Genomic DNA, 12518 nt, shown 5'->3' on the forward strand with positions numbered 1-12518 from the left:
AGCAGCATGATGTGAAAGGCGGAACGAAATGATGTCTTGAGAACTAGACAGGTAGAACTAAATGGTGATGAGAATGTTGCAATGACTAGACAGGTAGAATGATTGGAGGGGACGAGCTAAACATTGCTTTGACAGCCATACTGATGGAGATTATACAGTGTGTTGTTAGAGGAACACCCAGCTAACACAGAACGTTCCCGGAAGGATGTCCTTGCCTTATTTGACAAATAACTTTCCAACAGCGTTCTGGGAACCAAAATAAGTTAGCAGAGTAATTTGTGTGACTGTACAGTGTGTACCTTCTCTAAATCCTGTGGTGAGGCAGAGAGGAGAGTTTGCCCGCTGTCGGCCCAGTGTCGGGCCAGAATCACATACTGGCCCAGCCCATACTCTTCCAGCCAGCAACACACCTGCTCCGGAGTCCACTTGGAGAAGGGCGTCTTCAGATCCCTGCAGGAGAGGACAGACAATTGATTGGATCATCAAGACTGGAATATTTTGGAATTCCTGCTCATCTAATTAATACATGGGCTTTTTTGGTATATTCTTGGTCACATGCACGTTTAAGATAATACACTGTATTTTATGTATTTTATGATAGTGTCCATCCCATACCGCACAGAGGTCAATGTCTCTCCGGCCCGGGCCAGGCGAGGGCCGGCGGTGGCTCTCAGTCCCCCCCTCTTAAACTCTCCAGGCTCAAGGTCCTCTCCCTGCAGGCTGCCAGACTGTGTCTTTCTTATCCTAGGGTAGAGGAGATAGAACACATCAGTACCTTTGCTAGGCCACCACCTCTACCCAGGATGACAAATATCAGATCGTTTTGCATTTATACCAATCGTCTCTGAATAAATATCTCTAGAAAGATCTTCAGCAGTGTGCCCTTCGTGTGTGTGTGTCAGCTGTACAGGTACTCACTTTCCCCAGAGCTTCTTGATGCCCCGGTGGTTCTTCTTGTTCTCTGGAGAGACAGGGGACTGCTGTCCTGAGTCCACTCCAGACGACAGGGGAGACAAGTCGGACAGTGTGGACTCATCCAGTCTCTCCGACTTTCCTGTGAGAGCAGCATATGGCGTTTTAGTAAGTACTGGAATCTATTTAAAACTGTCTTCCTCATTTTAAGTCATTGTTCTATTAATTAAAGCAAGTCGCGCAACGCTTCAAGGACACTGCATTCCTTCAATTCTTTAGGGTCGAAAGTTGAGGTATTATCCATGCAGGACCCACCCTTATCAAACAGATCATGCTTTCCACAAGATCCTGCTGTGCCAAAGGTTAGCCAAGCGAAAGGTGAAACAGGAAAGCATTAACATTGTTAGTGCGCTCCAGCATTTTCAGCAAAATTACACACAAAATGTAAATGTTGTCTTAATGGATGCCAATTAAAATCTTTGAAGACAAATTAGTTTTTCGCTTATCTAATAAACATGTTTAATACACTGAAATGAAATGATGGTCTGAGGGCGAATGGGATGTCAAGTTGCATCTGTATTTGTTTACAGTGTATGGTTAAGCCAGATCAACCGTGGTCTACCTCTGTGCACACAACCCTCGCCTCACGTGACCACGCCGAAGGAGCCCTGCTTTTGAGGTCAATGTGCACTTTGTGCACTGCAACACCAGTCACACATGCAAGAAAAAAGAGCCAGGCATAATCGGAGATGCCTCTCTCTGACTCACTGAGGGTCTTACTCCTTCCAACACAGGCTAGAGTTATCAACTTTTAAGTCACAACTTTAATCCATAGTGAAAACAGGGGCCTGGTGCTTTGACACGGGGCTTCTGTCTGTGAGTAGTAGTACGGTACCTAATGCTGGAGCACTGGCACTCCTGCAGCGGTCTTCAGCCATGATACAAGCAGAAAGCCACGCAGAGCAAAAAAAAAAAAAGAGAGAGAACAGCAGAAACGGTACAACGGCAAGTGGAAGATTAGTACAGAGTGAGCGAGAATTGAGGATAGCCACCCCATGCAAACCAACCACCCTGTGAGAGAAGAGTGGAACAGTGCAGTTTTTGAAACAAACTATAGAAGTGTATTTATTAAATGTATAATATACATCCACGGGAAGGCTTTGTTGTTATCTGTTGTTTGAAACATTCCAGAAGGCTGTTTGATAAAAAAAAAAAAGACAAGCAGCAGTGTTTTAAGATGTGACTTACTTAGGTGAAACTCACTGTCCTCGCTATCGTCAGGGGACAGCTGGTCTGGCGTAGAATGCTGCTCTCGATCCTCGTTCATGTCAGGTCGAGACAGCTTCCCTGGTAGGGTCTGATATTTGTTCATTTCGATGTGCGGATTCTGTGGGGAGGGGGGGGGGGGGGGGGGGGATGGTTACAGGCAAGTCCCAAGTCTATCCAAATGGAATTAAATGGCATCTGTTGACATTCGATTTCAGTTGAAATGCTGCTAAATTACAGAACAGAATTTGAGAATCAGATTTATATTTTGTCCTTTCATGACCATATCATTGTTAATTCGATAGGACTGCCACTGGAGTCACAAGTTTTCAGGAGACAACAGACAAAAGGCCAATTTTAAAAGCCTTAGGGGCACCTAGAGTATGATCGCTACTACATTTGACAGTTTCGGCTGAACCTTTGGCTCTGTTCCGGTCAGATAGGATAAAGTTAGCTTGTGAGAGATTAAGGGTTAGTGGTGGTGAGATCATGCAAGTAGAAAATACCTCTGAAACCGGTTCAACTGGTTGACCGACCACGACATGCTACAGGAGGGGGGAGCGTGCATGTAACGAAGAGAACACACACACACTGTTAGTATAGTAATGTATCGGCATCATCAACTCAACAACAACAGTCTTAGAATACAAGCACAGTACCGTTCAAAAGTTTGGAGTCACTTAGAAACGTCCTTGTTTTGGAAAGAAAAGCACATTTTTTTGCCCATTCAAATAATGTCAAATTGATCAGAAATACAGTGTGGACATTGTTAATGTTGTAAATGACTATTGTAGCGTGAAACGGTGGATTTTTTATGGAATATCTACATAGGCGTACATAGGCCCATTATCAGCAACCATAACTCCTGTGTTCCAATGAAACGTTGTGTTAGCTATTCCAAGTTTATCATTTTAAAAGGCTAATTGATCATTAGAAAACCTTTTTGCAATTATGTTAGCACAGCTGAAAACTGTTGTTCTGATTAAAGAAGCAATACAACTGGCCTTCTTTAGACTAGTTGAGTATTTGCAGCATCAGAATTTGTGGGTTCGATTACAGGCTCAAAATGGCCAGAAACAAAGTACTTTCTTCTGAAACTCGTCAGTTTATTCTTGTTCTGAGAAATTAAGGGTATTCCATGCGCGAAATTGCCAAGAAACTGAAGATCTCGTACAATGCTGTGTACTACTCCCTTCACAGAACAGAAGGCCTAGAAGGCCAGCATCCAGGAGTCGCCTCTTCACTGTTGATGTTGAGACTGGAGTTTTGCGGGTACTATTTAATGAAGCTCAAACTAGACACTCTAATGTACTTGTCCTCTTGCTCAGTTGTGCACCGGGGCCTCCCACTCCTCTTCCTATTCTGGTTAGGGCCAGTTTGCACAGTTCTGTGACGGGAGTAGTACACAGCATTGTACGAGATCTTCAGTTTCTTGGCAATTTCTCATATGGAATATTTCTAATCAATTTTATGTTATTTTAAAATACAAAAAATTAGATTTTCTTTAAAAAACAATGACATTTCTAAGTGACCCCAAACTTTTGAACGGTAGTGTATGTGTTCAGCTGTTTTTGTTAGGATAACAGTCATCAGAAGCTAAATGGTTATGTATTTTTGTTAGAGCACCCATAACGTTTCTAATGTGTTGGGTTAATTACAAATGAAGCACATGCTGCATGTCTAATATGGATATATTGTAATCGTAAAGTTAAATCAAAATACAGAAAAATCTACTTTTGGAAAGCTCATATTCCGAGCTAGACATTTAAAAAGGATGGTCCCCTGATCTAATTGAATCTGAACAACCCTTTAACTGGAACAGCACAGGAAAAATCCTAGAGGACAACCTGGTTCATTCTGCTTTCCAACAGACAGCTGCAACATCGAGAGCATCAGGACTGGTTGCATCACTACCTGGTACGGCAAATGCTCGGCCTCTGACCGAAAGGCACTACAGAGGGTAGTGCGTACAGCCCAGAACATCCCTGGGGCTAAGGTGCCTGCCATCCAGGACCTCTACACTAAGCGGTGTCAGAGGAAGGCCCTAAAAATTGACAAAGACCCCAGTCACCCCAGTCATAGACTGTTCTCTCTACTACCAAATGGCAAGCGGTAACAGAGTGCCAAGTCTAGGACAAAAAGGCTTCTCAACAGTTTTTACCCCCAAGCCATAAGACTCCTGAACAGGTAATCAAATGGCTACCTGGACTATTTGCATTGTGTGCCCCCCCCAAATCCCTCTTTTTACACTGCTGCTACTGTTTATCATATATACATAGTCACTTTAACTATACATTCATGTACACATTACCTCAATTAGCCTGACTAACCGGTGTCTGTATGTAGCCTCGCTACTTTTATAGCCTCGCTACTGTATATAGCCTGTCTTTTTACTGTTGTTTTATTTCTGTATCTACCTATTGTTCACCTAATACCTTTTTTGCACAATTGGTTAGAGCCTGTAAGTACGCATTTCACTGTAAGGTCTACACCTGTTGTATTCGGCGCAAATAAACTTTTGACACAGGGAGACAAATTCACCTTTCAGCAGGACAATAACCTAAAACAAATATACACTGGAGTTGCTTCCCAAGACGACATTGAATGTTCCTGAGAGGCCTAGTTGAAGAAATTTAAAAAGAAAGATGTGCAAATATTGTACAATCCAGGTGTATAAAGCTTTTAGAGACTTACCCAGAAAGACTCACAGCTGTAATCGCTGGCAAAGGTGATTCTAACATGTAATGACTCAGGGGTGTGAATTCTTATGTAAATTAGATGTTTATGTATTTCATTTTCAATCCATTTGCCAAAACTTCTAAAAACATGTTAGAATTATGGGGTAACATTATGGGGTATTGTGTGTAGAGGGTTAACAAAACAAATCTATTTCATGCATTTTGAATTCAGGCTGGAACACAACAAAATGTGGAATACGTCAAGGGGTATTAATACTTTCTGACGGCAGTGTTCAAAGCTGTCATCAAGGCAAAGGGTGGATACTTTGAAGAATCTAAAATATTACATCTATTTTGATTTGTTTAACACTTTTTTGGTTACTACATGATTCCATGTGTGTTATTTCATAGGTTTGATGTCTTCACTATTATTCTACAATGTAGAACAAAAGTAAAAACAAAAACAACCTTGAATGAGTAGGTGTGTGAAATTTTGACTGGTACTGTATATAAATAGGCATATACACGGGGGGATCCTACTTCTTTTCGTTTTTTTCTTCTCCTGTTTATAGGTTTATACTGAATGTATTATTACTTAAACTGTTATGCATTTCTTACTTTTGGTTTTCTTTTGAGTGGCAGCCTACGGGTTCATGTTTAATAAAGTAATACATTTAAATAATGTACCTGTCATTTAAATAATGAACAAAAAATGACAAAACAAGTCAAGTCAAAATCATGAAACCTTTGGTAACGATCCACTTTGTAACTCCTCCAGGCTACTTGAAAGCATCCGTGGTTGGGACCTATTGAGAAAAACAACATTAAAACCAAACTAGCAATACAACACTATAGTATTTCAAGTTGGGTTAAGGGCTGGCCTCTCCGCAGTAGATTTCTGAGTTGGCAGTGGTTGGCAGCGGCATGTGGTCTTTGGGATGCCCTACCTCTCAGAGGGGATTGTAGGTAATGTGATGTGACAGGCTGGGCTCTACAGGAGAGGGGGGCTGTGGGGGCTGTTTGTGCCAGGCGGGGACATCACAGTGACAGGGTCACTCACAGCCACTTTAGTGGGCCCTTAATTAAAGACAACCAAAACAACGAGTGGGCCTGGCTGTCACACCCACACAGCCTCAGCTATACTTGCCATTCTCCGCTATAGAAGCAACCAGCATCACTCTGGGAGACCATCACCATCGACGTCTCCAGGGAGGTCTGGATACTGCGGCAGCTGGGACACAGGGACAGGTCCAATATAACACGGTAAACCTGAGGGAGCACGGCTGGGGCACAAGGGGTGTGTGTGTGTGTGTGTGTTTGTGAGAGCGAGTGTGCTTGCAAGTGTTTGGGTGTACAGGGGCACAAGTGCCTTTTATTCACGTTCGGTCAACCTCTCCCAAGGACATCTAATTTCAACAACAACAATACAAGCCCGTTGGGGACTTCTTCCTCCATGTGTGTGCAATCAGTGGTTGTCAGCTGGCTTGTTTATTTACCTGGAGTCCAGCTCTTTCTGGAAGGACGAGGGAGACACTAACAGGGGAGAGGAGCCTCTAGAAGACATCTGGGTAGGGCGATATCACACAGACACTTTAGAGCAAGAGTTTAAACACTTTGAGTATGCACACTAAATAGTCTGCTAATACACCGGCATGGTATATGAGAGCAGAGGCACGGAGTGTATTACTAGTCAGAGTGTTAGTACTATTCAATGAAAATATGATGAGTGGGCGAGTACTTGAGAAATGCAAGGTTGTCATTGTACTGTGTTGTGTGGTCCACAGAGGAGGAGCAGACAGAGCTCTCTTACCGCTGACCGGATGATGTCTGAATGAGCTTTATGGGTGAGAGCCCTCATCTTCAGACTCCCACTCAGTTCCTCCTCACTGCTCCCAACCAGGAGCTTCTCACTGGACCCTAAATACACACACACACACACACACACACACATTCAGAATTTATTCAATGCCTCTTCAACATTCTTGTAATTATTTATTTGAAAAATGTCAAGCTCTCAGCTTGAGTATATGAAAGCAGCGTGTATCACCTTTGAGTAAGTGTGTATAAAAGCAGTGAATGTGTATAATCTTTGGGAGGGAGTGTTTATAGGCAGTGAGTATATTACCTTGAGTGAGGGCCATCACCTCCTTCATCTTCCTGTACTGGCCCAGGAGAACAGTCAGCTCCTCTATGTGACGGTCCTGACACAAATAGAAAGGACTTTAATAACACACCTTCACTCTGTACAACATCAAGAAATTAGAATATGACACATTTACTTACTTTCTCATAATTAGTTGCTACCAAAGACTCCATCCCCATTTTCAACCTTTGCAATTCTTGGTCTGAAAACAGAAAATGAAAATGTATTTTTGTGACTCATGAGAGTAATTATGTTTAAATATCAACTGTTCATAACTCCCTGGGATAAAGCAAAAACAAATCCCATGAGTGAAACTGAAGTTGATCTCAGATCGATTGTCTGCGGGGCCAAGTTAACCTTTTATGTAAAGCAGTAAAGACCATCATGCTTTTAGGGAAAGAGGATCATTTTGTACATGTATTAAACTGCGAGTTTGACCAATCCCAGTCCCATTTGTTAGGGGGTCCGGGGTACTCCCCGGAAAAGGACATTCTACTCCAAAATACATTTTTAAAAAATGAGGATGCTGACACCATCTACAATATATTTTCCAACTCCAGAAATGAGCCCAATAACATATTGGTAAAAATGACGTTAAAATATTTTTTACATATTCGACCATGTATATATCATTTTTATTTATTTATGCCGCACACAATTTTAGGAGTAGAGAAATAAACGTGGTAGCAATGGAAAGCTGGTATCCCCCTCTTTTTTTTTTAACAAAGGCCAATACTGCTTTCAAAAGTATTTTTCCCACGATTGCATTAAGAATTGTTCTGAATTGACTGCTTGTCAGAGTACGTTTCTCTCCCTATGCTCTCGCAACTTGAATGTGCCTTCAGAAGAACATTTATCTTGCATAGAACACAGTACAACAAGCCGACTAGTTAAATAGGTCAACTATTCTACTATGGGGTGGTCTGATTTTGTTTTAATAATAACATTACACGGAAAAAATAGTGGCACTGGAAAGTTACATCCTGATTGATAAAGTATAGGCTTTGCCAGCAGCTACAGTAGGCTTTTTGAGTGTCAGCAACAATCATGTATGTTAGCTCAGTGCACACAGCGTAACAGAGAAAATAAAATATTGGGTAATATATTTCGTAGAACAGACATGCTTCTCTATTAGGCCATTTCATCTCCAATGTTCTCATGGGCGTGGGTGTGAGGATGTGTCAGAGCTTCCCTCCTCCCTGCCCCTTCTTCCCCTTCCCCTTCTCCCATCTGCAGCTGCCGGGGCTGATGGAATGGGTATGACAGACATGACAGCATGCCAGCGTGGGTTAGACAGAACAGTAGAGAGGCAGTGACGGCGGAGCAGCATTGTACCAGGGCCACAACTGCAGGAGTTTAGAGACTAGAGACTTACATTTGTCTGTCAGCTGTCTCCTATACACCTCCTCTACTGCAGGGGGCAGCATAGAGTAAAGAGACAAAAGTGGAGGGGGCAGAGAGAGGGCATTTGATAGGTATTGTATTATCTGAATGAGGCACCACATGCAGACGACCAGCTGGTATAATTCAACCTCTAAATATGTATCATTAGTTCGTATTATCAAATGTCAATGTTCAAAGTCTCCCCCTGCCCTGACAGTAGAATAAGCATTAGTGGATGGTATTAAGTTTGAGGTGGGACACCTGAAATAATGACAGTATGTGTTAAAATAGCCAGTCCCTGGTATTACTGATTATGTATGTTTGACAGGTAAAGTTACCTCTCTCTGGGTTCTCATTGGTCATTGGGCCTCTGGAGACTAGCTGGCTCTGTAGGCCCTCAATCGCAGAGTCTTTGGAAGCCAGCATCTGCTGTAGGTCTGCTATCTCCGCCTGAGAGGGTCACGGTCAATGGAGTGATACAAGTTAATACTGCATGTTGACAGCCACATTATGACATTAGATCTCATACAGATATAGGTACAAGGTGGCAATACAATTATGTCTTCCTCAAGGAGGAAAAGCATGAGAGGGGTGTGGATAGGGCTGTGGCAGTCACAAAACTTTGTCAGCAGGTGAATGTCAAGAAAACAACTGTCAGTCTCATGGTAATTGACAGTTAATTAACATTAAGACACATAGCCTCTCCTGGCTTCCACACAAGCCACTGAAGCAGACCTTCGGAACATCTACATTTTAAAAAGTCTAATAAATCCATTTAATATAGCCTACACCTTCACAATAAATCCATTATTTATTTTAGACAGGTCTAAAGAAGTATGATATGAATAAAATGTAGTCTATTTCAGAAGAACAGAATAGCATCCTCTGAGTTGTCCTTATGTTAGGTCCTGATCTGGATATGCCAATGGCTGTGGACTACACTAGTTCATTCAGCAGAAGATTTGCTTAGAATTCCGTGGCATTATTTTATATTATTTTATAGTAGGAAGAATGCAATTGAACAAAGCTGAATAAAATACACTGGATATTTTCTCCAAACGATTTGTGGGAGTGCGCACATGTGTCTATTCTGTGTTGAGCGGTTAACAAAGAAATAGGTACTCCTATATGCTTCATTTAGAGTTATTAATGTAACTTTAGTTGTTCTACAAACGTTGGCCTATATGATTTGATTTTTAATACATTGTAAGCCTGCATGATGAGACTCTAATGATGATTTTTTTTAAAGTTGCTTGAAAGTCATGAGCTCTGCTTTGTTCTGTACACACTACATCAGTCACTCATTCACAATTTGACAAGCACTTGATAATGCCTAAAATTTCACAGCAGCATTCCCTTTGTGTGGTAGTAATGCACCTTAAAAAAAACATGCCTTTTGCAGCCGGCCAGTGGCCATTGTGCCCTTCGTCCTGAGTGCTGCGCGTTCCAAATCACCTCTCACTCACATGGCTCTCCATCACGTGATCGGGTCTTTCTCATATGCTACAAGTGAAGAGAGACACATCGGGGACGCAACTGAACTGTCCACATTTACTTTTCGTCAGCCAACAAGATGAGTAGGCCTAACGAACAGCAAAAGCACTAGCCTATGTCAATCTACTATCCGCCATAGTACAAAGGTCGACCTATTCTATTCTGTGCAAGAAATAAATATTCCAAACATAGTCTGGGACAGTTGTGGGATGCAATATATCCCATATTAATGTGCTTAATTTTAAGAAGTTATTTGGCCACTTTAGTTCATGCCAGCCAGGTAGGTTATACTCCTGTTGTAAATATAAGCAATCTGCTTAATATTAGGAAAGTTTAGAAATAAATATAGCAGGCCTAGCCTATAGAAATAAGATTGGAACCTCCTCTTTTTAGTAGAGGCCATCACTCTGTTTTCTCGCGCAATTGCATAGCCTATAGAAATGTTGCGCAACATGAGCTCATGGGCTCTCATGAAGTATTTGATTCGATTTTCGATTACATTTGCATTGATGCCAGATTGCGTAAAGGGACAATAGAGTGCTGAGTACCGGGCAAGTTTGGTAGGCTACTTATGATCAGCAGCAGCATCAGAGCTTGGAGAAGCCTAATTACGTGACTAAACAGTCATGTGGAATTTGACTGCCTTCATGACTCGTGACCGACGGTGTGGTGGTAATACGGTCACCGCAACAGCCCTAGATGTGGTGCATAATTCCAGATAAAAGACACAGTCCACAATCTTAAACACATTCAAATTCGTAACATATTGTGCAAATTGGATTCGTAACATACTGTATCATACAAATTGGATGACGTAGAACAACAAAAACGGGGACCCGTTTTGGCTCGTGAGCACCACGCTGAAATTATACAAACTATTTGGAGCATCGCTTTAAGTCCTTAGTGGGGTAGGGAGAACAAACAAATACTGATCAATTCAAGTCAATAAAAAGCTCTGTGTTTCAAAGAATCTATTCTAGTCGAACAAAGCACTTTAAACACAATGTGGCCATATTTGCGATCAACCATTTTAATGTAAACAGTTTCAAAATGGGTATTAGCCAATTAAAATTGGGGACTGATTTGCACATGACAGAACAGTAAATTGTAGATGGTCCCATCAGATAACATGGCACATGTTAGCCCGATGCTAACTTCACCAGGTGGCAGTGATTATATCCTGGAACAAATTCTTCATCAGCCTTAGACTTTATATCCACAAACCAATGGCATTTCTTAAAATAGGTCAGTGCTGGCCACTAGAGGGATATTTAAAACCTACAAATCGAAGGTTTACTTTTGTTCCATTGGTCTGTAACAAAATGTTCTAACGTGAGACAAACTGTTACTGTTTTCGCATATATGACAAAATCCCACATTTCTTCCTATCGTTTCTGTCACGGCTTCTGCCAAAGTCGGTCCCTCTCCTTGTTCGGGCAACATTCAGCGGTCGACGTCACCAGCCTTCTAGCCATCACCGATCCACTTTTCATTTTCCATTTGTTTTGTCTTTGTTTTACACACCTGGTTTCAATTCCCCAATTACTTGTTCATTATTTAACTCTCTGTTTTCCCCATGGTTTTTGTGCGTGTTTGTTTTATGTATATACCTATACCTTTTACAGTTTCACACTCATTTGTGTGCTTTCACAGCAATAAAGATGTAGGAGGATTATGCAACAAGTACGTTTATATTCGTACATAATTTAAAAAAAAGTTGAAGATGTGGTCTTGTCAAATAGCTGTAATTTACCTTCACTGCTATCACTAATTGGTGACGTGTTCCACTAAGGCGGTAAGCCCAGAGACTTATCTTCCAGTGTCTGGTGGAAAGCAGACTGGACCAGCTTTTCCTCTAGGATTTTTGCTTGTGCTTAGCTCCATTCAGTTTATTTTTTATCCTGAAAAACTCCACTTCTTAATGATGACAAGCATACCCATAAGATGATGCAGCCACCACTATGCTTGAAAATATAGAGAGTGTTACTAAGTAATGTGTTGTATTGGATTTGCCCAAAAAATAACACTTCAGAACAAAAAGTGAATTGCTTTGCCACATTTTTTTGCAGTATTACTTTAGTGCCTTTTTGCAAACAGGGTGAATGTTTTGGAATATTTGTACAGGCTTCATTCTTTTCACTCTGTCAATTGGGTTAGTATTGTGGAGTAACTACAATGTTTGTTGATCAATCCTCAGTGTTCTCCTATCACACTCACGGTGAAATCCCTGCGCGGTTGCCTTCATCTCTGGCAACTGAGTTAGGAAGGACACCTGTATCTTTGTAGTGACTGGGTGTATTGATACACCATCCAAAATGTAGTGAATTATTTCATCATGCAAAAGAGATATTCAATGTCTGCTTTTTTTTTTACCCATCTACCAATAGGTGCCATTTTTTGCGAGACATTGGAAAACCTCTCTGGTCTTTGTGGTTGAATCTGAATTTGAAAATCACTGCTTGACTGAGGGACCTTACAGATAATTGTATGTGTGGGGTACAGAGCCGCGGTAGTCATTCAAAAATCATGTTAAACACTATCATTGCACACAGAGTGAGTCCATGCAACTTATTAAGGGATTTGTAAAGCAAATGTTTACTCTTGAACCTATTTCCGCTTGCCATAACAAAGGGGTTGAAGGA

General features: G+C 41.5%; 1 protein-coding gene across 1 annotated transcript in view; it reads right to left on the reverse strand.

Annotated features, from left to right (window-relative positions):
* The window catches only part of LOC139407772 (liprin-beta-2-like), a 91508-nt gene that overhangs the window by 15099 nt on the left and 63891 nt on the right, over positions 1-12518 (reverse strand). The window contains exons 9-21 of the mRNA XM_071151635.1: positions 8721-8832; positions 8375-8410; positions 7140-7201; positions 6982-7057; positions 6667-6773; positions 6353-6420; positions 6004-6087; positions 5602-5662; positions 2685-2723; positions 2161-2299; positions 919-1054; positions 616-744; positions 300-450 (exon numbers count right to left, since the gene is read on the reverse strand). Coding sequence (XP_071007736.1) covers positions 300-450; positions 616-744; positions 919-1054; positions 2161-2299; positions 2685-2723; positions 5602-5662; positions 6004-6087; positions 6353-6420; positions 6667-6773; positions 6982-7057; positions 7140-7201; positions 8375-8410; positions 8721-8832 — 1200 coding nt within the window. The remainder of the gene's footprint in view (positions 1-299; positions 451-615; positions 745-918; positions 1055-2160; positions 2300-2684; positions 2724-5601; positions 5663-6003; positions 6088-6352; positions 6421-6666; positions 6774-6981; positions 7058-7139; positions 7202-8374; positions 8411-8720; positions 8833-12518) is intronic.

Source organism: Oncorhynchus clarkii, chromosome 1 (genome assembly GCF_045791955.1).
Source record: "Oncorhynchus clarkii lewisi isolate Uvic-CL-2024 chromosome 1, UVic_Ocla_1.0, whole genome shotgun sequence".
NCBI classification, from domain to species: domain Eukaryota; kingdom Metazoa; phylum Chordata; class Actinopteri; order Salmoniformes; family Salmonidae; genus Oncorhynchus; species Oncorhynchus clarkii.